This window comes from Hypanus sabinus, chromosome 27 (genome assembly GCF_030144855.1).
Source record: "Hypanus sabinus isolate sHypSab1 chromosome 27, sHypSab1.hap1, whole genome shotgun sequence".
Classification (NCBI taxonomy): Eukaryota; Metazoa; Chordata; class Chondrichthyes; order Myliobatiformes; family Dasyatidae; genus Hypanus; species Hypanus sabinus.
The window spans coordinates 22,755,724-22,783,099 of record NC_082732.1 but is presented as its reverse complement, the minus strand read 5'-3'; the positions used below and the strand labels follow the sequence as shown (position 1 = coordinate 22,783,099).

General features: G+C 38.5%; 1 protein-coding gene across 2 annotated transcripts in view; it reads left to right on the top strand.

Annotated features, from left to right (window-relative positions):
- Positions 1-27,376, top strand: part of plekhm2 (pleckstrin homology domain containing, family M (with RUN domain) member 2) — a 57,011-nt gene that overhangs the window by 10,125 nt on the left and 19,510 nt on the right. Inside the window, exons 2-13 of one of the 2 annotated variants that reach the window (XM_059951932.1) lie at positions 2,100-2,206; positions 4,306-4,415; positions 4,715-4,814; positions 7,158-7,245; positions 8,415-8,601; positions 13,882-13,941; positions 18,740-18,983; positions 20,395-21,237; positions 23,158-23,227; positions 24,868-24,958; positions 26,140-26,204; positions 26,835-26,923. In XM_059951932.1, coding sequence (XP_059807915.1) covers positions 2,100-2,206; positions 4,306-4,415; positions 4,715-4,814; positions 7,158-7,245; positions 8,415-8,601; positions 13,882-13,941; positions 18,740-18,983; positions 20,395-21,237; positions 23,158-23,227; positions 24,868-24,958; positions 26,140-26,204; positions 26,835-26,923 — 2,054 coding nt within the window. The remainder of the gene's footprint in view (positions 1-2,099; positions 2,207-4,305; positions 4,416-4,714; positions 4,815-7,157; positions 7,246-8,414; positions 8,602-13,881; positions 13,942-18,739; positions 18,984-20,394; positions 21,238-23,157; positions 23,228-24,867; positions 24,959-26,139; positions 26,205-26,834; positions 26,924-27,376) is intronic. The other variant, XM_059951933.1, reaches the window with a different exon arrangement.

Here is a 27,376-nt window from a genome sequence, read left to right as displayed (position 1 = left end):
GTGTTGCATGGCCTCTGTTCATGCAGTCATTACACCCTAAACCATGAAGCATTGTAAAAGTCTTTTCAATGATTCTTATTTATTTAAGACTTCAACAACCAGACGAATTGATTTGTTGGATGTAAGGTTAAAACTTTTAACTGTTGCTGAGCATCAGGCTCAGAGTTGAAATATAAGCTGTGTCTAGAGTTGGCAGCCAAGACCCGATTCCACCCCTCATTGAAACTGCACTTTCACCATTGGGGGTTCTTGGGCAAGTTTCAACTGTCTGAACATGACATGTCATGTCTATTTACTGCATTGCTTTGCTCCTTGAAAACATGGGGGATCCTCACGGTATTGTGCTGAGAACGTGAAATCGTCCTGACTGGTTAGTAATTATCTTCACTCTGATTTAACCTGTACAGGCTTGAACCATCCAATGATATTTAAACCTTTGTAACTACCCAAAGGGTAAAACTGCCCCTTCAAACAATTACTCTAATAAATTAAACTCAATTTTGCAATTAAATATGTGGTAAGTTAAGCTTGTCACTGCATGATGTTTAGTCAGCGAAACAGTGCACATGACATTCAGTCATCGTCTGGAATTCTCTGGAAGAGATATCTGCAACTCCTTGGCTGAGTCATGCATTCTGATCGTCACTGTTCCAGCCTTTGATACTTTCTAATTCATTGCAGTTTTAAATGGGGATTTGTAGAAAAGTGAACCATGCAAAGTTCTACTTTATCGATTTTTGATTTACCTGTATTATAAGATTGATGGGAAGACCTGTGTATTGATCAGGAGGGGTGCCACTGAATTATTGATTGGAGATTTCTCATTATTGTAAATGTCACATGATTGTCATCATTTTGGATGAGACAGTGAGTCACTACTAGTTGTCTAAATTTTTGTAGAATATTAGGCTAATTCACGAAAATGTAGGTGCCTGGCAGAATTTTGCACTATTCACTATTGCAGCATGGGAATATAGCATTATATATGCTTGACTAGAAACGGTAGTTTACTTGGTAATAAATCTGAAACTAAAGTTGTTCTTCCGAGTTCGACAGAAGCTACTAGATTAAAGAAACCAATGTATATCTGATTTGTAGATAAATGAAAACAGACTTGTGAAGTACTCATTGCCTTTAATTTGTATTTATCTACCGCAGAATGAGACATGAAAGAAAACTTGGTGGTCACACTTCTCCCTCCAAGAATGGCATTCTTATCCACATTTACCACATGTCCAATTCAAATTATTTATGTATGACCTATTTTAAAATGTTTTCTAAATTGAATCATTGGCATGCTTTATAATCTGCTCCCATCATCAGTATAAAGCTGCAATATCATCTGGTATGGGAATTGCAAGGCATCTGACTGCAAGATTCTACAAAGAACTGTGAAGACTTCTGAGAATCATGGGAGTCTCTCTTCCACTCATCTGAGATACTTATCAGGAGTGCTGCGTACGTTGTTATTGACCCTTCCCATCCATCCAACAGTCTTTTTGATTTGCACCCCCCACCACCACCATCAGGCAGGGGGTAATGTAGCATTAGGACAAGGACTGTCAGGATGGGAAACGACTTCTTACCCCAGACTGTAAGACTACAGAACTCCCTGCTGCAACCCACATCTCACCGTGGAGAAAACACCGGTAGTGTTGTACTGTTACTTTTTTTAAACTTGTGATGTAAATTCACATTATTTGTTCATTTATCTGTGGGTTACGCAAACTGTGTTGTGCGCCTTGGTCCAGAGGAATGTTGTTTCATTTGGCAGTAAACGTATATACATTTGAAATGACAATAAACTTGAACTTGGACTTGAATCTCCACACCACTCACTCCCTGTAATAATGTTTTCAAAGATTAGTCTGTATTTTCAGAGGTTGTATTCTCATTGTTCTGGTGCTGTGAATGAAGTGAAATTGTTGCCTGTTGTATATTTATTGAGTCCTTTTGGAATAAAAATAATTAAAGTAAACTAACTTACCGTGGCTTAAAATTTAACACTTTTTCCAAATGTTCCCATTATCAGTCACTTTAAAGTTATAGAAGTTGTCAGTGGAATAATTTTGTTTCCTCGTTCTGAACTCCAATTCCAGCTTCAGGGATACTTTGCTGCCTGTGAAGATGAAACTCCAGCAATTCGGAACCATGACAAGGTTCTACAAAGGTTGTGTGAACACCTGGACCATGCCCTACTCTACGGGTAAGGGAGAACTTAATAGGGCTGAGCAGGATTTTAATATGGTGCTTAGTAGATACCAAAGTAGTTGATCATTTTTCAATGTGTAATCATTGGGAAAGGTTACATTTGAATTTAGCTTTATTCTGATAATTCTTCTGCACTATCTAAGACCATTCATATATGAGCAGGTTCCTGCTTTCCAGAAACTGGAATATGCCTTCATATGTGTGATATCTGCTGTCATGCTAACATATTTAGTAACATAACACTTTTTTAAAGTCTGGAGCCAGTATTCATAACTATAATATAAAATGTGTGAAGTTTTGAATGAAGTTTCAATATTACTTTTATATAAGCTTCAAAATAATGTCACTAAAAGAATTGAACTACAGTAAGATTTAGTTCCTTTTCCGTTTGAAATTCAGTCAGGATTTGATCATTTAAGCAGATTAGATTTTTGTCTATAAATAGCTTTACAGAACAAAACGAGGTAAATATAATTGAAATCATTGGCTTACTCGTATTTCCCTTGCACCTTAGCTGCAGCTGTGCATTATCTTTAAAGAAAAAAATCCTGCCCATAAATGTTGCAAAATATGAGAAGTATTTAAAAACATTTGTGATGGTCTAACCACCTAATTTGCTGCATGTTAATATTATTTAAATATCTATCAAATCTGTGCCTTTGTTATTTCTGCCACTGGGTTTTGTCTCTCCCGCTCCTCATTCTTCATTTGAAATATTTCAGTGGAAGTTGCAACCTTCAACTTTTATTTCTCATTGGGCCAAAGAATGTTTAACATTGATATGCAGACTTCCCCTGTCCCAGACATATTGAACCCCTGAACGAGTCACATTATTTCCTCCTCCTAATAGGACAAATTTTCATCTAATTTTCCAGTGGATATTTGCTAAAGTGAAGCTTGACCTAAAAAAAAACTAGTGGGTATCCTATAAAAGTCTAACCCCAGTTGACCTTTCATTACTATTTAGTGGACATCAAAATGGAATGACTTGTAATCGTCAGGAAAACTTTGCACAAAGTAACACAATTTTGCAGGAATGCATAATTCTGTACTGCCATAACTGCAAATTAAATTTTCACTAGCAACATACCTGATTAAAGCATACTGGCAGTGAATATACTTATAGGTTAGTGTTCCTGATTTATTATTTGACTACATGGAAAGTAATTGCCACGTATATATAAACACACTGTTGTGTGCACAAAGTCACCAGAGAGACACTGTGGATAGATATGACGTAGTTCTTTATATTCGACAAAAAGAGACACTGCAGGCATTGTATTGAGACCGTTTCAGTGGAAGGGGCCTGTTCGACCCAATATTATATGACATTTATATGCTAAAGATCAAAGGACAATTCTAGATTTACAATATATCTACAGTGCTTCCTTTGAATTACATATAACTTTCATACCACCTCCTTCGCACCTGCACTCCAGACACCCAAAATAAGTGTTAACATTATCTGGTTTTTTGATTAACTGTAGTTCACAACTCAGCTCCAGGAATCTAATCTGGAGTCCATGTTCAGATCAGTTAAGATTTTGCTATATATTAGAAAATAGAGGGCTATGGGTAATCTTAGGTAATTTCTAAAATAACTACATTTTTGGCACAGCATTGTGGGCCGAAGGGCCTGTATCGTGCTGTAGGTTTTCTATGTCTATGTTTTCTATAGCCGAACTCCAGAACACTTGTAACACACACAATGAGAGAAAACGAGACCTGCATATCTAGTGCACTTTTCAATTGAGTTCATTGTTTCCCCAATGACAATTCCTGCTTTCAGCTAAATTTCCTTCAAGGTTTGTAATGTTATTGTTGATGCATTAATTCACTGATCAATAATGAAAGATCAATTATTTCCAGCCTGTACTGCCTATTGCTTGTACTTGGGGCTGAGCTCTAACAATTCAATATTCTAGCTGATAACCTGTACAATTTGAACGATGTACAATTTATTCAGCAGCAGTCTACTTTCATTCCATGTGGTAATGTAGTTATTCAGACATTCCAAATAGATGAAAACTTTTTATAATGTTGTGGGATGATGCAGGTAAAATAAGGATGACACCTTATTTTATCCCCATTCAGTTTGCAGGATATTTCGTCTGGATATTGGGTTTTGGTTGTGCACTTTACACGCAGTGAAGCAGTGAAGCAGATTGAGGTGTTGCAACATGTTGCCACAAATCTTGGTCGTAGTGAGTATTACGCTCTAACTGTAGATCTAATATACATAATAAATTTGAGTTAAAAGCATTAATTTTAAAATTAAACATTTGTTTCTTTGATTATAGTTTTTCAAGTCATTTTTCATACTCTTTCTGTCTCGTCTGTGACTACTTCATCATGGAGTTATCACAGTCATGTGTGGTGCTGTTGTTAAAAGATATTGTGTTTAAAGATATGCATCTTTATAGCAGATTAGAAAGTGGAGTAATACCATGCAGACCCAACTAATCCATTTTTGTATTTTTTCACATCTTTTTTTCCCTCTCAGGTCGAGCCTGGCTGTATCTTGCACTAAATGAGAATTCATTAGAGAGCTACTTAAGGTTATTCTGGGAAAATCAGACCCTGCTTCATAAGTATTACTTCAAGTAAGTCCATCTCAGTATGAGCAATTGTAATTTTCAAAACCTGTACCGAGTGACTCTGGAATGGATTATTACCGGTCCATCAGATTATAAATGTACAGATCTAAAAGCTCAGTAGAGAATGCAAGATAACAATTCAGAGGAAGAGTAGACTTGCTGTGAAAAGTAATGAAAATCTTTCCTCATTGAGGAGAGTCTAGAATTACAGGGACATGGGGCTTAGGGAAAGAAGAACAGCATCACTGCAAAAGAGGAAAGTCAAATTATTGTTACTTGTCTGAAATTTATACATTATTGGGTCTCATCAAATTATACCACAAGGTTGGAGATACGTCTATGAAGATGTGCTCATCGGTGTTGTCTCTTATGCCCTAGTCAGTGTTTGTAAGATTTGGTTAGTTAAAACTTTTAAGTACATAAAGTTTGACAGCTTTCGTAGAGTGATACCAGAACTATTCTGAAGAGAATGTGTGATAGTGTACATTGTTCCACTATGGGTTAGTTGCCTGAACAGTGATATCAAAGGATTGAAATTAGATTTGCCCTGTTAACTGCATATATTTTGTTCCTGTGATTTTTATCTTGTAGAGTATTAAGGTCAAAAACTTGCAGAAAACTTGTGCTCAGAGCTGTAATCAGCACTTACCATATTTTCAAACTTAAGACTAAATCTGCTAGATAAAAGCTTCCAAGGCATGTTTGGCAAGGGCGTCAGTGGTGGCAAGATCTTGCATATCACTATCCTGTCACCTCAGCAAAACAGAATATGTTGCACTCCAGAAGTGTAAGAAAAGCTTCAAAAGATGACAAAGCTATAGACCTAACTTTACCAGTTGTAACAGCAGTCAAGTTTTATTGAAGATTCTGAATTACCCAGGTGTTCAGAGGAATCTTTAAAATTTTAAACTTTAAACCATGAAATTAATTACTGAAAATAAATCAGTTGATTTTTAATTATAAACATGAAAACAAACGCATAGGATTTAAAACATAATGCAGTGGTTAATTGGGACACATTGGAACCAGTACCTTTTGGCCCAATTAAGCAGATGATACAATTGGCTGAAGTTTTGTGGAGATAGTTAAAATGGTATAAAAATACAACATCATTTAACTGAGAGCAAATTATATATTTAATTTAAATACAGAACAAATTGGAACACTACTAAAACTACTACAGTACTATAAAACTATCAGTTCCTTGTTATTGAAGGAGGAATTAATCTAGTGTACATTGCTGTGTTCTTTTGACTGTAAATGAACAAAATCAGTGTAGACACCTAGACAGATAATGGACTCCCTTCAAAGAATGGTTTTGACAATTCCATTCACCAAATTTTCATTTTCATTGTAACATTCAAGATGATTGTCGATATCTTCAAATTCTTTGTAGTTTCTAACTTGTAAAATTAGCAAAATCAGATATTAATGGCTTCTCTAAGCCTGAATGCTTGAAACCATAGTGAGCAAATCAGTTCTAAATTGTCTGACTGCTTATTTCTCACCATCTATCAGTGACAAAAATTATTCACTGCTTTTTGAGCACAAGCACATGCATATGACACTATTTAAATACTGTTCAATCTAAGATTGTATTGTCTAATGGCCACACGATGTGCATGTGGCTGACACTAGTTAGAAACTGTTCAACAGCGATCTCCTGTCTCAGTTAAGTGGCGTAGTGTCCCAAATGGGCAAAGGGAATCCCAGTTATTTTCTCATTTGGTTTTTGTTCTTCAAAAAATCTTCCTAATATGAAGATTTTTGCAAGCATGTTCCCCAGTGCAAAGTCTCAAGCAATTGGTAGGCACCCTGTTTCAATTGTTAGGTCCTGTGAAGGCCACAAAGTCAGACAGATCAAGATCAAGTTAAAAGGCTCTTTTATTCAGATTATAAAGTTAACAAATAACAGGATTGTTAGAAGAAATAATCTTAAAATTACAAAGATTCCATTGACGTAAGATTTGTAGCATTTTAATTTGTATAGTAATACAAAATTATACTGAGTGAGTGATCCTAGTTACGGTGTTTGCTCTGTAGTTAACTTGATGTAAAATAAAGCATCCTGGCAATTCCTCACTTTACCAAACACTCGGTCCATAATTAAAAAGAGTTTGAAGTATGTCTGTAAATATCCAATGCCAATCATAAAACTATGTCATTACTACATGCCTCCCCAACTATATTTTTGCAAATCAAGCTTTATGGGTACTGACCAAAATGTAACTTTTTCAGTCTGCTTATAAACTCCACTCTACTTGAAAGGATATATAAATAATCTTAATGCATCAAGGTTAATGGTGGTGTTGATCTGTTATCTTTGTTTTATTCCTTACAAATCCTAAGGAATGCCCTGGTCTGTAGTCATGATCACCTGACCCTCTTCCTCACACTTGTTTCTGGTCTGGAATTCATCCGATTTGAGTTGGAGTTGGTAAGAAAAATGTTTTTAAAGCACGGAAAAAATGATCTAAATCATTAACTTGGACGTTTATGCTGAGAACAAGTAAATCATGATTCTTAAGAATATGCTTTTGCTGGTGTAATTTTTCTAGGCTCTGCGGAATCAGCAAGAGAGTTGGGGGTAATTGTAAAAAGCCAACACATTGGGCTGAATGGCCTCCGATGTCATGACTGGAAGTATATGATAGATCCATTCACTTGTAAAAGATCTGCTAGTTATTGGTTACACTAAGACCATTTTTGCTCCAGGTTGCTCCTGAGGTAGATTTTTAGAGCTGTTTTCAACCTAGAGGCTAAATATGGCTTTAGCTTCACGTTTTACATTTAGTTATTTATTTCAAGTGTCACTTTACTTTAGCTACCTAGGAAGCAGGAATTCATAACCAACAGAAATTATGACATTTGTTCAGAGTTTTTAAAAAAAATTGGGTTCATTGTTTCACGTGATGTGAGTGATTATGTGCAGAATGTGGAAGCTCACTGCCCATTACTCTGCTGGCATTCAGGGCAGCAGTGAAGGTCCTCCATTGTTCAGAGCTTCCTTCATCATGTCAGTAACTCTCACTATGGTCAGTCATGCAAGTCCCAGGTGGAGACTCAGGAATACTGTTGCACTCAGATGTAGAAGAACTCTTCATTATGGTTTCTGTAACAACTTTTTGACCGTTCAAGATTGTTAGCCCCTGAACCTGGAGGACCAGTGGACCACTCTTGGTGTGGTCTCTACTCTTTGACCTGTTTGGCATGGGTGACCCTACCTAGAGCCAAAGGATAAAGCCCAGACTCCGACCATCATAGTTCTCCAGATCATTGAGGCACACAAGCCTCCAAACCATGACATGGTTGTGGTCCTCTTAGAAGAGTATGTGGAAAGTTCAGATATAATGAACTGAAATGCCTTCCATTTCATGTCATTATATTCTGAACGTCTATATTGCTGCTCATTTTTAAATGTGAAGCATTAGCAAATATAGTTAAGTACCTTGTGTTGTTTATGCTGGAGAAACAATGGATTGAAAAGCAGGTTTTGTTAAAAAGAAAGTTGTGTTTCTATAGGAGTTTGATCTTTACAAAACGTTTTTCTTTTAGCCTACTGCCAATGTCCGCACATCATGCAATTTCCTTTTGTTCTGCTTCTAGGATGTTCCCTACCTTGACTTGGCACCATATATGCCGGAGTATTACAAGCCACATCACTTGCTAGACTTTGAGGAGCGTTTGCCCAATTCTGTGCATGGTTCTGACAGCCTCTCACTCAATTCATACAACTCTGTCACCTCAACTAATCTAGAATGGGATGATAGCGCCATTGCACCTTCCAGTGAGGGTAAGTATTGGGGTTTTGCTATAATCAAATAGAGCGTTTAAATCTAATTTCAGAAACCTTGTCCTTGTATGCAATTAGATGCTTGAGCATTGCGATAATCTTGATGCGGATTTAAATTGAACAGATGGTACAATGCAAATTTCTACTAAGTTCCAGCCTCTCTTCTGGGGAAGTGAATGGGAGCACTGGACCAGTACTTCAAAATTAATGTTATGCATGATGAGAATAGTCATGCCTTTTGTGACAGAGTAGGTCAATTGATTCTTTCAGTCTAGGCATCTGAATGGAACAAACTGGCAAGTACATTGACAGTAACTTCAGAAGTGAAGATAAATGAAAGGTTATTGATTCTAATCCTTTTCCACATGAGCATTTCCATAAAAGAAGTGAAGTATTTTTTCCACCTGTTACTTAGTAAAACCTTCAAAGAAACTGTCATCACTGGAGATCATAGGTTTAATTTACAACTTGATGAGCAAGGAGAAACACGTACAACAAAAATAACTGAACAAGTAGCTAAACTAATTACTGAGTTATTCAACATGTATTACAATACTTTAATGAAAGCTTTCAACTGTCTTGATCAGCACCCTTCATATATTGTGAGTACAGTAATGTGAGTCTCTCAAATATATGGCATTTTATAAATTCAAAGAAAAGCACATACCAGCTTGTGCATTTCCTGTGAGACCTGTGTGGTTATGCATATGCTGTTTTCATAAGGGTTGTGGTTTTTCAATTGAAATATTTATATTAATCCTCCCCAAGGTACAAACACCAACTTGTGTGCATATGAGTGTTTGGGAGATTTGTGGGCTAGATGCTAGCTGTGTGACTGCTGGAACTTCTTAAATGTAGGAACTCAGTCTGCAGCAATTCGAATTGGTTGAGTTTAAAAGCCCTAGTTTAACTATACCTTGCCCTTGGTTGGCCTATGTTTTTACTTAAATTGTCCCAGGTTGCTGCATTTTTTGGATTGCTAACCTTTTAGGGTTACAAACAATCCCCAGAACCAGAACCCTTTATTAATCCAGGGAGGTCCTATAGGCAAATGAAAGGAATTCACCACAGACATGGGTTATTATGTTATAGTTATTTACAATGTTAACTTAGCTCCATGTTCTGATAACATTCACGAGTTTTTCATGGTGTATTCAAAACACTTAGGAAACATGGGTAGAAGTATGGTTTGTTTGCTTGAAATAAAAATGATTTTGTTTTAGGTATGAGTTCATGGTAAATGGAGATTTAGTGACTGAATTTTGCAAGTACATCTTAGGAATGGTTTAATGTGATTGCTATGTGCTCTGCAGAATAGTTAATGTGAGCACTGGATGTGCATAATAACCAGGCATACTATACAGGTATTGTCTGCACAGTTAACTGCAGCCCAAGTCAATCGTGTAACAGGTTGAGTGTCAGATTGCCCATTTGCCGTTATTTGTTATTGGCACCCCTGCCAGTGCAGTGATTGAATATAACTAACTGGTAAGCTGCGGCAAAAAAATTTTTCTTTTGTGGATTCTGTACAGTCCAAGCCTTGAAAATCACTGGAACTAGAAAACTTTTTCAAGTCAACATTCATTCTTCACATTGTGTCAAGAAATTTTCCTCTTTATAAAATAAGTGCAACACTGCCATCACTTCAATTAGGTAGCTACCTCAACTCACAACATACATATGTGGCATACTTTGGCACATCTCTGCAACCTATAGAAATTTCATTGCTTAGAACGTTAACAGGCAACGTAGAATTATAGAACCCTACCATTATTTGAGGAAGGCCAAGTGTTCGGATAGTTAAAAGTTTTTTAATAGCAGGCCATTTCCTTGATGTTTCTGATGCTTTCAGCAGTTAACCGTGTATGCTTTGTCTTTTGATTTGTCCTGTAATTCCAGCTGAAACAAAAAAGTTTTCAGTGAGGAATAAGTCATCATCTTGGCTTGGGAATTTACTGTTGCTGGTTTAAAAAATTAGTAACCACTGCAGGTGTACCTTCTTAAGCACTGGTACAATTAACCATCATCTTGTCAGTAGCATCAGAGAAAGGAATTAAATGCTGGCCTTATCTATATGTCCATTCTACGTGTGAATATTAAGAAAGCTGTGATTGTAGTCAATTTGCAGTGAGAATAATTGTCAATCTAAAGGAAGGTTAACATTAGGCACTACACACCAACAAAAATGTGGTGTTGGGCAATCTTTTGTCTGCCTCCCTGTAACTGTTGTAACAACCTACACAGTCCTCTGGCAGCAACAACAACTGAAACACTTCTGCAAAAGTATAAAGGGAACATCAAAACCAATACTGAGTTCCTCGTTGTCACTATCTCACTTGTCAGGTGCTGCAGCTGATTTCACTGTTCTCAATAGCGCCATGTTATTAATGTTGTATTAGTTGGAAGGTGGCTTTTTGTGTTGTATTTGATCCCTGTTGTTTCCTATCTCGTTAAAGGAAAGTGAGAGGAATGACTGTTCATAATCAGTAACAGAACAGTCAATATACCAAATCAATCAGTTGAAATCAAATACCAGATAACTTTTTTTTTGTTCTTTCAACAATTAAACATTCTTTAATTTGCAAATTGTCAACCCTACAAGGAAATGAGGAAGGTGAAAGACTGGTTGGTACAAAAGATTTGAGATGTCAGTCTGTGGCTGCGTGTGGTGTGTTTAAATATTGCTCTAATCCGGTTTATCATTGTTGGTACTGATGGACTGGAAAATAGTTTGCTGGCAGTAGACACAGATGTGATTTCAGAATCAGGTTTATTATTACCGGCATGTGTCATAAAATTTGGTAACTTAGGAGTAGTACAATGCAATACGCAATAATAGAGAAAGAAAATAAATAAATTACTGTAATTACGTATATGTATTTTGAATAGATTTTAGAAGTGCAAAAATCAATGTATTTTTTTTATATAAAGTGAGGTAGTGTTCATGGGTTTAATGTCCATTTAGGAATAGTATGACAGAGGGGAAGATGCAGTTCCTGAATCACTGAGTGTGTGCCTTCAAGCTTCTGTACCTCCTTCCTGACAGTTACAATGAGAAGAGAGCATTCCCTGGGAGGTGGGGTCCTTAGAAAGGTGATGTCCATTATTGAGTTATGGCTCTTTGAAGGCTAGTACCCAAGATGGAACTGACTAATTTTACAACTTTCTGTAGCTTCTTTTGGTCCTGTGCAGTAGCCCCCTCCTGCATGCCAGATAGTGATGCAGCCTATCAGAATGCTCTCCACGGTACATCTATAGACGTTTGAGTCTTATAGTTGATAAACCAAATCTCTTCAAACTCTAATGAAATATAGCTGCTGTCTTCCTTTTTTTATAGCTGCATCGATTTGTTGGGACCAGGTTAGATTCTTAGAGATTTTGACATGCAGTAACTTGAAATTGCTTGTTCTCTCCACTACTAATCCTTCTGAGGATTGGTTCATGTTCCCTCATCTTTCTGACATCCACAATCAGCTCTTTAGTCTTACTGACATTGAGTGCAAGGTTGTTGCTGCGACATCATGCTGTTATATCTCGCTCCTGTGCACCTTCTTGTCTCTATTTGAGATTCTACCAACGATGATACAACCATTAAATTTATAGATGGTATTTGAGCTATACCTAGTCTCACAGTCATGGGTATAAAGGGAGTGGAGCAGTGGGCTAAGTACAAACCTTTGAGGTGTGCCGGGGTTGATTGTCAGCGAGGAGGAGATATTATCACCAATTTGCACAGATAGTGGTCTTCCAGTTTGGAAGTCAAGGATCCAATTGCAGAGAGAGATACAGAGGCCCATGTTCTATAGCTTATCGATCAGGACTGTGGGAATGATGGTATTAAACATCCTGATGTTGGTGCTTGTATTGTCCAGGTGACCTAAGGCTTTGTGAAGAGCCATTGAGATTGTGTCTGTCATGGACCTGCTATGGCAATAGGCAAATTGCAGTGGGTCCAGGTCCTTGCTGAGGCAGGAGTTGATTCTGGCCATGACCAACCTCTCAAAGCATTTCATCATAGAGTGAGTGCAACTGGACGATACCCATTAGGGCAGCTCATATTACTCTTCTTGGGCACTGGTATAATTGTTGCCTTTTTGAGATGAGTGGGAACTTCCAACTGTAGCAGTGAGAGGTTGAAAATGTCCTTGAATACTCCCGCCAGCTGGTTGGCACAAGTTTTCAGAGCCTTACCAGGTAATCTAGAGGGGCCTGCCGCCTTGCGAGGGTTCACCCTTCATAGAAGCAGCCTAACATCGGCCTCCAAGACAGAGGTCACAGGGTCACCTGGTGTAGTTATATTCTCCCTTTCAAAGTGGGCATGGAAAGTGTTGAGCTCATCTGGTCGTGAGGCATCGCAGCCATTTATGCTGTTGGGTTTTGCTTTGTATGAAGTAATGTCTCACAAACTCTACCAGAGTTGACGTGCACCTGATGTCGTCTCCAATCTCGCTTGAAAGAGATTCTCTTTGCTCTGGAAATAGGTTTTAAACAGGGTAACAATCTACATAGTTATGCTGAATGGCATTTCAGCAGACTCATCCACACCAGTATGTATACAAGTAAGCTGGTATTTAGCAGTATATTTTTAGACATTTAGACCTCCAAGTAAACAGCAGCATTATACTTGTTTGCTTGTTTGTTTTCTTCCAAGTAATTCTGTTCTAATCAAGATAAGATAGTGATCGAAATTAACTCACACGAAATTTTGGAGACACTCAACAGGTCAGGCAGCATCTTTAAAGGGAAATAAACAGTCAGTGTCTTGGCCCAAAACATTGACTCTTCATTTCCCTCCGTGAATGCTGCTTAGCTTGCTGAGTTCTTCCAGTATTTTGTGTGTGTTGATCAAGGGTTTAAGTACCTTCTGACTCTAGTGCTCCACACTGACTGAAATTGCGCTTTTGCTAATTTCAGTTCTCGATCATCAGGTTAGACACAGTGTAAAATCCTGCCATCCAAAACAAAACAGCTTTTTTATTTTCAATTTCTATTCTAAGTGTTGTTGCCAGTTAAGAATGGCTTTATATAAGGGTTAAGTTGGGATCAGCTAAGAGAATGTTCAACCCAACTGATCTGGTTTCAAACACAAAGTTCTTGGAAGCAAAAGAAACATCATTCCAGGAAGGATGTTAAGGAACGCTCTGGCACTTTATAGGTATTGTGAAATTGCCATGAATGCTTTCACTACCTATATAAACTGGGTATCTTGTGTACTATTTGACAATGGTTTATACCGTTACCAATTTTTGTTTTGTTTTCTTTCTCTTCCTACAACTATAGATTATGATTTTGGAGATGTATTTTCTGCAGCACAGTCCATACCCAGCACTGACTGGGAAGGTGGGACTTTATCAGATTTGTGTTCACATTCTGCTGGCTGCTGCATGCTCTGTCCCTAACCCTGTCTGTCTGACTCACTGCATGCCTGCCAGGGCTGCTTCCAGTGATTGTGTATGTTTGCAATTGGGAGTGTCAGACAGAGAAAATCAGATTGCATTTGAATATCGTGAACTGAAAGCCATAATGTGAATGCAGCATAATATGGTGGTGGATTTCATACAATAATCAAACTTGCTATAATTTGGTTGGCTTGCAGAAATCTTCTTGCAGTTTCTTTTTTGAGGAGGCAGTTAATGTGATACTCCTCGTATTTTAAAATGTTTTTCTTCTAACTTTAAATTCCATGTCATAGCAGAAGAGAACTGTCCGGAGTGACCAGAGTCTGATTCTCATTGGGAAAAGTTCACTTAAATAGTTCCATCACGTGCATTGGCGTGAGCTTGCTTATGGAAGTGTATCACTCCTATCTGTCTCATTTGTAAATCAATGATACCCAATATTGAACAGTGTGATTTGGTTACCACTGATGATCACTTAGCCTTTGAGTAGCTTAGGACAATGTTTAAGGATACTATTTTTAATTTGGATTGACCCAGGACTTGGTTTTGTACCTGCTATAGATCTAAAACTTTAGAAATCCAACCATGCATTAGATGAACAGCAACTATAGCGAGTAGTTCATGATGACTCAAAGCCTTCTACAGGTCAAGGTCAAGAGAATGATGGAATGCTGTCTGTTATGCTTAGTTCTTTTGAACTTATCAAAACCACTCCTCTGAGAGGGTTGGTTAGTCTAGAGTCATTTGATCCTCATCACCAATAGAAACATAGAAAACCTACAGCACAATACAGGCCCTTTGGTCCACAAAGTTGTGCCGAACATGTCCCTACCTCAGAAATTACTAGGTTTACCTATAGCCCTCTATTTTACTAAGCTCCATATACCTATCTAAAAGCCTCTTAAAAGACCCTGTCGTATCCACCTCCACCACCGTTGCCGGCAACCCATTCCACGCACTCACCACTCTTTGCGTAATTAAAAAAAACTTACCCCTGACATTTCCTCTATACCTACTCCCCAGCACCTTAAACCTGTGTCCTCTTGTGGCAACCATTTCAGCCCTGGGAAAAAGCCTCTGACTATCCAACGATCAATGCCTGTCATCATCTTATACACCTCTATCCGGTCACCTCTCATCCTCCTTCGCTCCAAGGAGAAAAGGCCGAGTTCACTCAACCTATTCTTATAAGGCATGCTCCCCAATCCAGGCAACATGCTTGTAAATCTCCTCTGCATCCTTTCTATGGCTTCCACATCCTTCCTGTAGTGAGGCGACCAGAACTGAGCACAATACTCCCAAGTGGGGTCTGACCAGGGTCCTATATAGCTGCAACATTACCTCTCGACTCCTAAATTCAATTTTATGATTGTTGAAGGCCAATACACCATACACCTTCTTAGCCACAGAGTCAACTGCGCAGCTGCTTTGAGCGTCCTATGGACTCAGACCCCAAGATCCCTCTGATCCTCCACACTGCCAAGAGTCTTAACATTAATACTATATTCTGCCATCATATTTGACCTACCAAAATGAACCACTTCACATTTATCTGGGTTGAACTCTATCTGACACTTCTCAGACCAGTTTTGCATCCTATCAATGTCCTGCTGTAACCTCTGACTGCCCTCCACACTATCCACAACACCTCCAACCTTTGTGTCATCAGCAAACTTACTAATTCATCCCTCCACTTCCTCATCCAGGTCATTTATAAAAATCAATAAGAGTAAGGGTCCCAAAAGAGATCCCTGAGGCACAACACTGGTGACCGACCTCCATGCAAAATATAACCTGTCTAACCCTTCAGATAAAAACTGTCATAAATGGGATGAGGTTTCCCTCAAGTGCAATTCCAGTGACATGAGGAGCTGGGCATCATCCAGAACAAAGCAGTCAGCTTGATTCACATCCCATCCGTTACTCTAAAAGTTTACTTCCCTCTGCAATGTCTGAGTTCATCAGTACACCAGTAATAGAAACATAGAAAACCTACAGCACAATACAGGCCTTCAGCCCACAATGCTGTGCCGAACATGTACTTACTTTAGAAATTATCTAGGGTCACCCCTAGCCCTCTATTTTTCTAAGCTCTATGTACTTATCCAGGAGTCTCTTAAAAGACCCTATCGTATCCACCTCCACCACCATCACTGGCAGCCTATTCCACGCACTCACCAGTCTGCGTTTTTTTTTACAAAAGAACAAACTTATCCCTGACATTTCTTCTGTACCTACTTCCAAGCACCTTAAAACTGTACCCTCTCGTGTTAGCCATTTCAGACCTGGGGAAAAAGCCTCTGACTATCCACACGATCAGTGCCTCTCATCATCTTGTATACCTCTATCAGGTCATCTCTCATCCTCCTTCGCTCCAAGGAGAAAAGGCTGAGCTCACTTAACCTGTTCTCATAAGGCTTTCTCCCCAATCCAGGTAACGTTCTTGTAAATCTGAGCCTGGGTGAATTCTTTGCAGTTATTCATTTTAGACTATATAAACAGCACTTTTTATACCATCAGGATGAACAAGGGCAGCAAACACGTGGGGATAACTTTTTAACCGTCTGTAGAGCCTTGTATCTTCTCCCATCACCTGTGAGAGTAAGAGGATTGAAGTAGTTCTAGAAGGAAACTTGCCACCACCTCCTCTAGTTTTTAGGAATAGGCAATTAAAGGTGTCCTTGTTGAATGTCCATATCCCATAACTGAATTTTAAAACCTAGAATGCCTTTATAGCAATCTGCTTTAGTATTTTTATAGATTATTTTGCATTAGATTGAAAGAGCAAACAATTTTGCCCAGGCCAAACATTTCCCTTCCAAATACTGGCATTGCACTTACAATCATTCAATGTTTATTTTTGCTAGGGTTGGGTTAGGTGATTGAAAGTTCACCAGTTTATCTCACATGCTATGATGTTCAAAAGCTTTAAGGTTTTCCTGCATCTTCTCAATATCCTCGGTGACCACTGTCAACCCATGATTTATTGCAATACATTGGTTGATGACTCCTCCTCAGAATGAGCTACCTGGAAAAGGTGTGTATAGCTATCTGCATAAACTGGGTTTCTGTCACCCCAAGCATTACTGTCCTATTGTACCATTTCTAACTGCTAAATTACCATCATTATTCCTTGTTTTACTTCATTCATAGGACATGCGTGACCAGTTCCAGATGTGGAAAATAAATAGTTTATCTTGGCATCTAGAAAGGGATGTTCCAATAAAACCTCAAAGATATTATTTGTAAGCTCACACTGAGGTTATTAGAATATATTTTAGTGACCTTGTGCTTCCACCACCTGGAAGCAATAAATTTACTGAGTGGAGCTCCCAACTTGCGTTGCATCAGATTTAATTTTTAATGAGTTAATTTCCTCAAGTAATGCATGTTTCTGTGCTCTCTCTGACCTGTGAGTTTTGTTAGTTTTTCTTAGTATCTTTATAGCTCAAGAAGGTTCAGTAGTCATGAACTTGTTGGTTCTCCATAATTTCAGCTCATGCAGTCATAAATGGCGTGGGTCTTTTTTTGAGTAATATATTTTGGAAATATATGGCTCTGTTTCTACTGCTGCAACAAGCTTAAAAAAATCCCTTGCCATTTTGCCACAAAGCACCATTAGCACTATTCCCCTTTGTTTCCCCCACCCCTTGACAAAACTAGAATTAAATTTATTAAATATCAGGGGTAATTTACAGTGGTCAGTTAGCCTTCCAGCATACAGATCTTTGAGATGTGGGAGGAAACTGGAACACCCAGAAGAAATATGAAATTTCAAGGACCATGTGAGTACTTCACTCACTACCTAGGCAGTGCTGGTCACAGGGTCTGTGAGTCAACAGCTGTACCAACTGAATCACTAAACCACAAGAGCTTTGGGTGTAAAACTGAAAGTACTTGAAGTAAGCTTTTACTTGAAGTAAATGAATTTAAAGGTTTTTCAAACCAGACTAGTTAAGAAAAGCTCGTTTAGAGCAGAGTTGAGGAGGATTTTTTTTTTTAACCAGGCGACAGAGAATCGGAGGAATTAATTGACACACATGGTTGTGAAACCCAAGTCATTGGGTATATTTAAAGTGAAGGTTGATTGGTTCTTGGATAGTAAGGGCATCAAGGGTTACAGAGAGAAGCAGAAGATTGGGGTTGAGAGGGAAAATAAATAGGCCACAGTAGTATGGTGGAGCCGTATGGCTTCTGCTCCTGTGTCTTACAGTCTGACTAGGTAAGCAGAGGCTTCTGAGCTTTAAATGGTTACGCCTTTGGTTTTTCATCCTTACCCAACTGCAAAACATTTTAATTGAGATCAAAGATAGATAATGACATTAGATACTGTTCCCCATCTGCAGTGAAACTAAGCTGTCAACAAAGTATCACATTTAAATAGGGATGTTCTTTCTTGGAACAAAGTCAGCAAAATAGAATAGTTATTATGAATTTTCTACAAATGCAAGTAGCTATTGTAATCACATGCAATAAATGCTGCGGCTAAATAAGTGTTCTGGTGATTGTTAGGTATAGGATTATGGGTACAATTCTAAACTGTGCTAGGAGGTTCCTGATATTGAGCTTTTGATTCTGTATGCTAATTTGTCAATTTATTTTTAATCCTGCTTCAAATAACCAATTTTTATTGCTACTCTGGCATTTTGTTGATTAAAGAAAAAATATTTTTGTCAAGTAGAAATCATCTGAGAAGCAAATGCTGACCTCTGTATTTTCATTTTTATTTTTCTCTGTAGAGGGTGAATTGACAGACACAGTCAGCAGCTGCCCTCGATCTGGAACCTCAGAGAGTTTGCCATTGAACAACAAACCAAACTCAAAGAGCCCAACCCTCCGCTACAACCCTTTTAATGGAGAGAAAACAGAGTCTCCACATGCACCAGAAGGCAATGTGGTGCAGAACACTGAATCCAAGGGAGAAGAGAACACATTGGATATACAGGATGTCACCAAGAATACCACAGAGCTTGAAGTAATCAGGTCAGCCATTAGTGTTCAGGACCTTAAAAGAAGGTTACAGAGGATGGGTATTTCACAAAATACTAACTTTCAGTTTGATTCAAATTCCTAATAAAGATGGCAACTTACTTTCCCATCCCTTTGTTTAGTTTGCCTCTTTGTTATTAGTTCTTCCTCATTTGAGTGAAAAGCTTCTGGATTTGTTTCTTGAGTTTTTAATCTATGTAGACATTCCAATTCCAGGAATGTGTTCTGATGTCCACCACATTTTCTTTCAAGTGAGACATTGGGGTAGCATGGTAGTGTAGTGGTTAGCACAACATTTCCCACTGCTGCCTGTATGGAGTTTGTACCTGCTCCAGTTTCCTCCCACAGTCCAAAGACGTACCAGATGGTAGGTTAATTGGTCATTGTAAATTGTCCCGTGACTAGGGTAGTTTTAAAACAAAATTGGGGGATTGCTGGGCGGCGTGGCTCAGAAGGGCACAAAGGGCCTACTCCATGCTGTACCTCGATAAATAAAATAAATATTAAAATAAGCTCAGCCCTTCTCCGGTGGATGTTGTGTTCTGGGGAGTCATTTCAAAATAACTAAAATTGTTTTATTAATCAGTGTTGCAGTTTATTTGAAAATAAACATCCAGAGAATCTCATTGCTATTTGTGTACAACTGGGTGGCACTCTTCTCATATAACATCTGATCAAACTCCAGACACATTATTTTGTTGACTATGCAACAGCCTTGTTGCTGTACAACTAAGAATTTATTTCCGATTCCTACACTACATCTGGAAGTGGTCACCTTATGAGTTTCTGTAGACTGTTTGGAGCAGTTTGTATGGAACTGTTAAAAAATCACACAGTTTAGAACTCAGAATTCAGGACGTGCTAACAAAGTTGATTGGGTAGTACCTTTTTGTCTTATTGCTTCTGGGGTTCCTGTAACACTGTATCTTCAGAACACGATTAAATTTGGTCTTTAAGGTCTTTAGTTTCAAATTTATACTCTCATCCCCTTAAGTTATGAGACCATGCTTTGTAGATAGAATTTCAAATTGAGCTGTGGGAGCACGTACTGTATTACCATTACAGCTGTCTCCCCATGGATATTCATCCTATGTGGCCCTTTTTGTTCCAATTTGTGCACATAAATGGAAAGTTTTGCCAAAACATTTAACTGCAGGATATCACAATTTAGTGTGATCGTTGTATCTAAACACATATTTTCCTCTTGATAGGAATACAAAAGATAATGCTGATTGCTTTTTGTTCTTCCTTTGGGGCCAAAGCATTAACTAGTGTCCCAGTTGGTTGCTGCCAGTCTGAACTGACTAAAGGTGCAATTGGAAAGTTTCCCACGTGGGTTAGTAATTAGCACCTGCCCAAATGAGTGAGGAACTGATATTAATTGTTTGTAGTTTCAATTCCACAGATTGGCAAAGAAGAAGAGAACACCAAAAAAGAAGAGAGGGAAATCTGAGGAGCAAATACAGGAAGAAATACAGCAGTCAAAGGAAGAAGATGCCAAGACTGAGGAAGACTGTGATCTGGAAGCACAAGATGAACAAAGCACAAAATTGGATTTGCAGAAATCAACTGCAATTCCTGGAACTGAGGACACTAACACTGAGGATATGGTGCTCTGCGTGACTCGACGAGAGTCTGATGCCGATGCTACCCAGCCAGGTTTACAGATACCGCAGATGAAGGACACATCCATGAGCAGCGTCGGGCATTCGCTGAGCAAAGTGATGGAGCAGCTTAATGAAACAACTGACACCAATGCTTGGATGCCAGACGACGGTCACCCCGAGCAGCCCTTTCGGACTTGTGTCCCGGGGAACACCCCGGGTGAGTCTCCACATAGCGAGTATAGTGAGCGGATGCCACCTGCCATGGAGTTCTACAGGTTTACCCTCGAGAGTCCAAGCGCTAGTGCAACAGGTAGCTGCAACGATGACCTTGCAGGGGATGGCCAACAAGAGAATGTTTTTGGTAGCCATGAAGCTGCTAGCACAGAAACGTGCAAAGAAGACATCCCTGGCACTGTAGCGACACAAGGGATCACAGAGGAAGCTGATGCCCCAGTGAGTCAAGAGGCAGAAGATACAGAGGCTGTTTCGGTACCCAATAACCAGTCTGATAACATAAATGCCAAGCTGGGTGAGACTGATCTAGAACAGTTGGAAATTCAGACCTTCACTTCTGAAAATAAAGCAGAGAATGAGGCAGCTCAAAATAGTCCTTCAGAACTAACCCATCCAGCTGACTTCAGGTAAAGTGCAGTGGAGTATTTAAATTCTTCAGTGGTTAATTGCAAATGCAACAGCTTCATGAAAGAGTGAAAAAATATTAAATGTAATAATGGCATCAGACAGTATTAATTAACTTCTGTAACTCTAGAGTAGTTACACATTCCCTGAATTTGTGCTTCAAAATTCACACATGGAGGTTATGAGAAACTGTTGCCCTTGATTTTCATAATGATCATGGTTTAGATTGCAAATACTAAAATAGTGAACACATTTAAAAGTCAGTGTACTGAGTGTTCAGAATGTAGTCCTCCTGATCAGCCACAAAATGTCGAAGTCCTGACATCCATCAATGGTTAGTTATTGTCACCTCATGAATTGATTCCTGCCAGTCTGTCCCTTATATTAATCAGGTGTGTATATTATTTGTACTACATGTGCTGTTTGCATGTATAGATTAAGCTTTTGTTCCTCTCTGGTTGAGGGAGTGAATCAAATTATCATAGAGTTGAGATGTTTAAGTAATGTGCTGTCCGTGTACTCAAACATCTTTTCCTATGACTGGATTCCAGCTGGTCAGAATTTCTTAACACAACTTCAGTAATAAATAAGCAAGTTTTTTCCCTTCCAATTGCCTTCCCATCTCACCTGAAAGCACAAGCTTCTCTTCCTCAATGGATTGCAACCATTCTCAACAGTATTTTTGCCCATTTGCTTTTTCTTCCTCTCCTAACCCTTTAAATTTAAAGATTTCTAAAAATATTCTAGCTTTCTCTAACACAGATATCACTGTTTGGACCACTGATAGCTACATCATGCCCTTTCTTACCAGACAACAAATGTCATCAGCCCACAAAGACATCACTTTTTCCCCCCCATTAAGATCAGCATATTAATTTCTACAGATGGACAGCATTCTAACTGACTATATCTCCGTCTGGTATGGGATGTGGGTGGGGGACCACTGCACAGGATCGAAATAAGCTGCAGAGTTATAAACGCTCTTCAAGGAGCAATGCTTCAAAAAGACAGCATCCATCATTAAGAACCCCCAGGACATGCTCTGTTCCCATTGTTACCATCAAGAAAGAGGTACAGGAGCCTGAAGGCACACACTCAATGGTTCAGGAACAGCTGCTTCCCCTCTGCCATCGATTCCTAAATGGACATTGAACCCACGAACACTACCTCAAACTTTTTTTACTTTGCACTATTTATTCGATAGTGTAATTTGTTTTTTTTTCTCTATTATTAGCGTTGCATTGTACTGCTGTTGCAAAGGCAACAAATTTCACGATATATGCCTCTGATATTAAACCTAATTCTGATGTATAGATTTTCAGAGGACCAGGACGAACATTCAAGCTTTCATTTGTTTGTTTTTTTTTCTAAACAAATGCATATCATATACCTCAAACAGGAGCTTCGCAAGACTAATTCCTGATAATTCAGTGTTTGCCATTAGGATTGCATTTATATTTGAATTTTTATTCAAGCCTTATTATCGACTCTGTATATGTGCCTTTCTTGCTCGTATCCAGACTAGCTTGACATTAAGTTTTCCCTGAAATTCTGCAACATTCATTGACTTAGAAGATTTTGTCTCCCAGTTTTTATCACTCTGTAAATGGATCTGAGTATTTTTCACTTCAGTAAGTGTGAAACTACCTGCAAAATAGCAAACAATCCTCAAATATGCTCCACAATTTTGTTTTAACTTTTCTATCTTGTACAGTTTGTTAATTCAACGTCTTCTGCTGTTTCATTATATTCATGAATACTCTAAATAATTTGATTCTATATCTGTATTCCTCGTAACTCTCTTCAGTGAAATTTTCCTGAATGTTCTTAATCAACTTGATTTGACTTAAAACTTATATTGAGATTTTGTCAGAATTGGTGGCAGCAGTCAGATAATCCATGTTTTTCCCATTTTTCTTCAGGGTAGACAATAATCTGCTGCTTCTGCTGATGATTCATGTTTTCAGGGAGAATGAAGAGCAGCTCTATAAGGTAATGGGGTTGTGACTGGTCTATAAAATATATGCTTCAAGTATTTCAAAAGGAACACATTGCTCTGGTAAAATTTTCTGCAATAAAGATGTGGGAAGTACATTGTTCAGTACAGTTTGTGCTGCAATAACTAGAATAATTTCAATGTTCTCTGCACATATGCTGAGTTAGAAGGGTTACAATACCTAATAGTTTTGTTACCTCCTACTAGAAACTGGGTCTATGGCAAATCAGAATCAGACTTTAATCGCCAAGTACCTGTGCACATACAAGGAATTTACTTCTGGCAGATGTTGTCTCTCTGCTCATAACAATAATAATGATAAATATAAATGAAAATATAGATTATACATACAGGTAGTGCAATCCAAGTAATAGCCGACAGTTAACCGGCAGTTAACTGTTCAGCAAAGAGACCACAGTAGGGAAAAAACTTCTCCAGTGCCTATTTTAGTCTGGAGGGATCTGAAGCGCCTACCAGACGGAAGCAGTTCAAACAGTCCGTGCACAGGATGGAAGGAGTCCTTTATGATGCGCTCGGCAGTCCTCACTGTGCGCTGTAGTCTGGTTCTATCCTTGTTGGTGGCGGCTCCAAACCACACAGTGATGGAGGTGCACAGGACAGACTCAATGACTGCAGTGTAGAACTGCAGCAGCAATTCCTGAGGCAGACCATATTTCCTCAAGAGCCGCAGGAAGTACATCCGCTGCTGGGCCTTCTTCAGGATGGAGCTGATGTTCTGCTCCCACTTCAGATCCTGAGAGATGGTGGTTCCCAGAAACCTGAAGTTCTCCACAGTGGACACGGTGAGTGTGGATGTAGGCTCATGCTCTGTTTTGTGGGTCCTTGCCATCCACTCTTATATTAAATAGTTTCTTACGGCAAATATAAAAGGGAAACTGATTCATCTGTTTAGCATGTAAAAAGGCTATGCATCCGCTTTTAGCATTCCTAGATTAGCCTTTCACAATGTGGAAATGATTAGTCACTGGGTCACGTGTGGAGAAAGCTGGGTATAATAATGTGAACAACTAATAAAATTGAACCAAGAAATTGGCACCAACAAAACTCGAGAATGAAGAAAAGTGAAATAGGAAAGCAAATCTAAATAGCTGGAACATAACCAATTGTTAATTTCTCCAAACTAAAGAGGGAGGTAGAAGGAAGTTTTATTCAAGACCTCATCATTGGCATAATGAGACAAGTAAATGGTCTTCTATGAACAGAGTTCTGCAGTTTTGGAACTCCACCGATTCAGAGCTAAGGATGCAGGCAGTTAATTAAAATGTTGCTTTTATAGTACTGCTTTTTTTTTTGGATGTACTGTGCAGTGCTACTCCATTGCAGGAGCTCCCGGTTACAAATGACCTGACAATCTGTCTGTACAAATTCTCCCATTCATTTTTAAAGTATCTTTCGCTAGTAATAATAAAAAATGCTTCAAATCATTAATGAGTGGATGGATTCATTTTCCATCAGTTTAATTATGGGTAACGTTAAGGTGCTTATTCAATTAAATTGACTGAATTATAGCAAGTGTACGTTGGGTGATGATATAGCTTACAATAGAAAACAGATGCATTTATTAGGAACTCTTACATTCCCCTCTGTTCTTGTCTCTACCAATTTCTCCTCTTAGATGATGCAGATGTGGACAGGTCATATGGAGGGGAACCTACAGTTGCTGTATGTTCTGCTGACAGATTGTTATGTCTACCTGTTGAGAAAAGGTAAATATCTGTTTTGGACTGGTGCATTGAGTGAATTAGTATTCTTAAAGGCCACATCACACATTCAAATTGTTGCAGTGACCAGGTTGCATAGCTTGAGGAGATTTGATATGTCACCAGATCTCTAGCAAATTCATATTGATGTACAGTGGAGTTCATTTTGACTGGTTGCATCACTGCTCTGATGCAGTAGACACTCTGATATGCAGGATTGAAAGAGGCTGCAGAGGGTTGTTGTCACGGGTACAATCCTGCCCACCATTGAGAACATTTTGAAAAGGTGGTATCTCCAGTAGGAGGCATCAATCATTAAGAACCCCCACCACAGAGGACATGCCCTTTTCTTATTGCCTCCACTGGTAGAAGTTAAGGGAACTTGAAAATCCACACAACTTTTTAAAAGTTTCTTCCCCTCTGCCATCAGATTCCTGAACGGTCCATGAACACTACCACGCTATTCCTCTTGCACTATTTGTTCATTTTTACTGTAATTTATAGTCATTTTTGTCTTTTGCTGTACTGCTCACAACACACAGTCTGTCTGGTAATAATTCTGATTCTGGGCTTCTGGTTTATAGTTGATTCATAACCAGCATTTTCCAGAGTACATTGTGCACCTGTTCCATTACTTTTCCATCTTAAAACCAAATGTCAGGGGGTTTGGTCATAATCATGTTATCTTAATTATTCAACTGATACATTTGATCACAGTTCCACTTTTCAGTATTTTTCACAATTACACAACTGGAGTATACAGTCGGTTTCATTTTCTGCATAAATTGTAACTATTTTCTCAGTCCGGAATTTTAATATTTTAATAAGACCAGAAGAAGAAAAAAAATATTAACTACATAAAGTTGAAAAAATGCAGCTCTGAGCACCCTACAAACCAAGGCTGAAGGTTCTGATGGAAGACCACTTACTAAGCAGTATGCTGATAGAAACTGATGTAAAATTCACAGCTTTCAGTTCAGGAAAGGAGAGTGGAACAGATAAAATGAGTGTTTTCCTCAATGTCATGGAAATGGGAGCTGAATGTTCCACACTATTCAGATTCTCATTTAGGTGACATTTAATACTATACTTACAGTAGATGTGTAATGAAGTTGTTTTACAATGCAAGCCAAGGCATAGGTTAGATTGTAGTGCCTATGTCTGACTCAGTCTTGTGCTTTGTATAGGAGCTGCAGACAAGCCCTATGCAGTGGAGGAAGCAGTATCCTACAATGAACTTGACTATATTTCTGTGAGTTATGATCTTTCAAATGGTGCACTTCATCGGGAACCAATAAATCTGGTTGGGCTAGCTTTTTGCCAGGATGTTGTACCATTTCTTATTAGCTCTCTTTCTGTAAAATAGGATAACAAGTATTTTCAGTGCCTCTCCCTTTGCAAAATAAATAAGAATATTGGTAATAACATTGCCAGTAGTAGGTAATTTTAAAATGACGTTGTTAGTTTTGTAGCATTAGGTCTCATTAGCTCTTAGGAAACGAGAGAACAGCTTTAAGCGTGATGTTTATTTAATGTCTGATAACCAAAAGTAAACTGAACCGATGTCATCCCATGATTGTATACCATCTCCCTCAATCTAATTCACCCCTGTTGCCTGAGTACGGTAATGTACCGTTTATAGTACTAGATTGCTACTGCCACCTGTGGAATTAAACCAAGTAGATGAGTGAAACGGACAAATTAAGAAGTGGAGACATCATAAAATTTTAAAACCAAAATGCTGCTTGTGGGGTATTATTGTGTAACATATCATCATCTTATTTGCAGTATAAAATTCTCTCACTTGGTAGGATAATTTACAATATTTGCTCTGACCGTGGTCATAATTTGCAGTCTTTCACTCATATGTTCTTTGTCAAAGGTGGGACTTGGTCAACAGACTATTCAGCTTGTTTGCACTAATCGACGGAGGCAGTTCCTTCTAGACACAGCAGATGAATCTCTGACTGAGTAAGTTCAGATTGTGCCGATATTGGACGAGTAGTCAGTCATTGCCTGAATGTTCCTTCTTTAACCCAGACTCATCGTGAAGACCTTTTAACAGTTGTCCATATTTGTGTGGAAACAGTTACTCCAGATGCGGAACTTTTTGATTCCTGCACTAGCTCATATCTTTTTTGAGTTTTAATGAAATTTTGAAGGTGCAGCTGTATTCAGTCATGTTCATTGGCTTTAAGTACATTGCCCCTAGGGTCTCATTCAGATCTCAGTTCAAAGTAAAATTCATTATCAGACTAATACAGGTCACCACATGCATCCAGAGCTGCTTTTTCTGTGGGCATGCTAAGCAAATCTATAGAACAGTAACTATAAACAGGATCAATGGACAACAAACTGTGCAAATGCAAGTATAAAAAATAGCATTAAATTATGAGAATCCTCAAAGTGAGACCATCGGTTGTG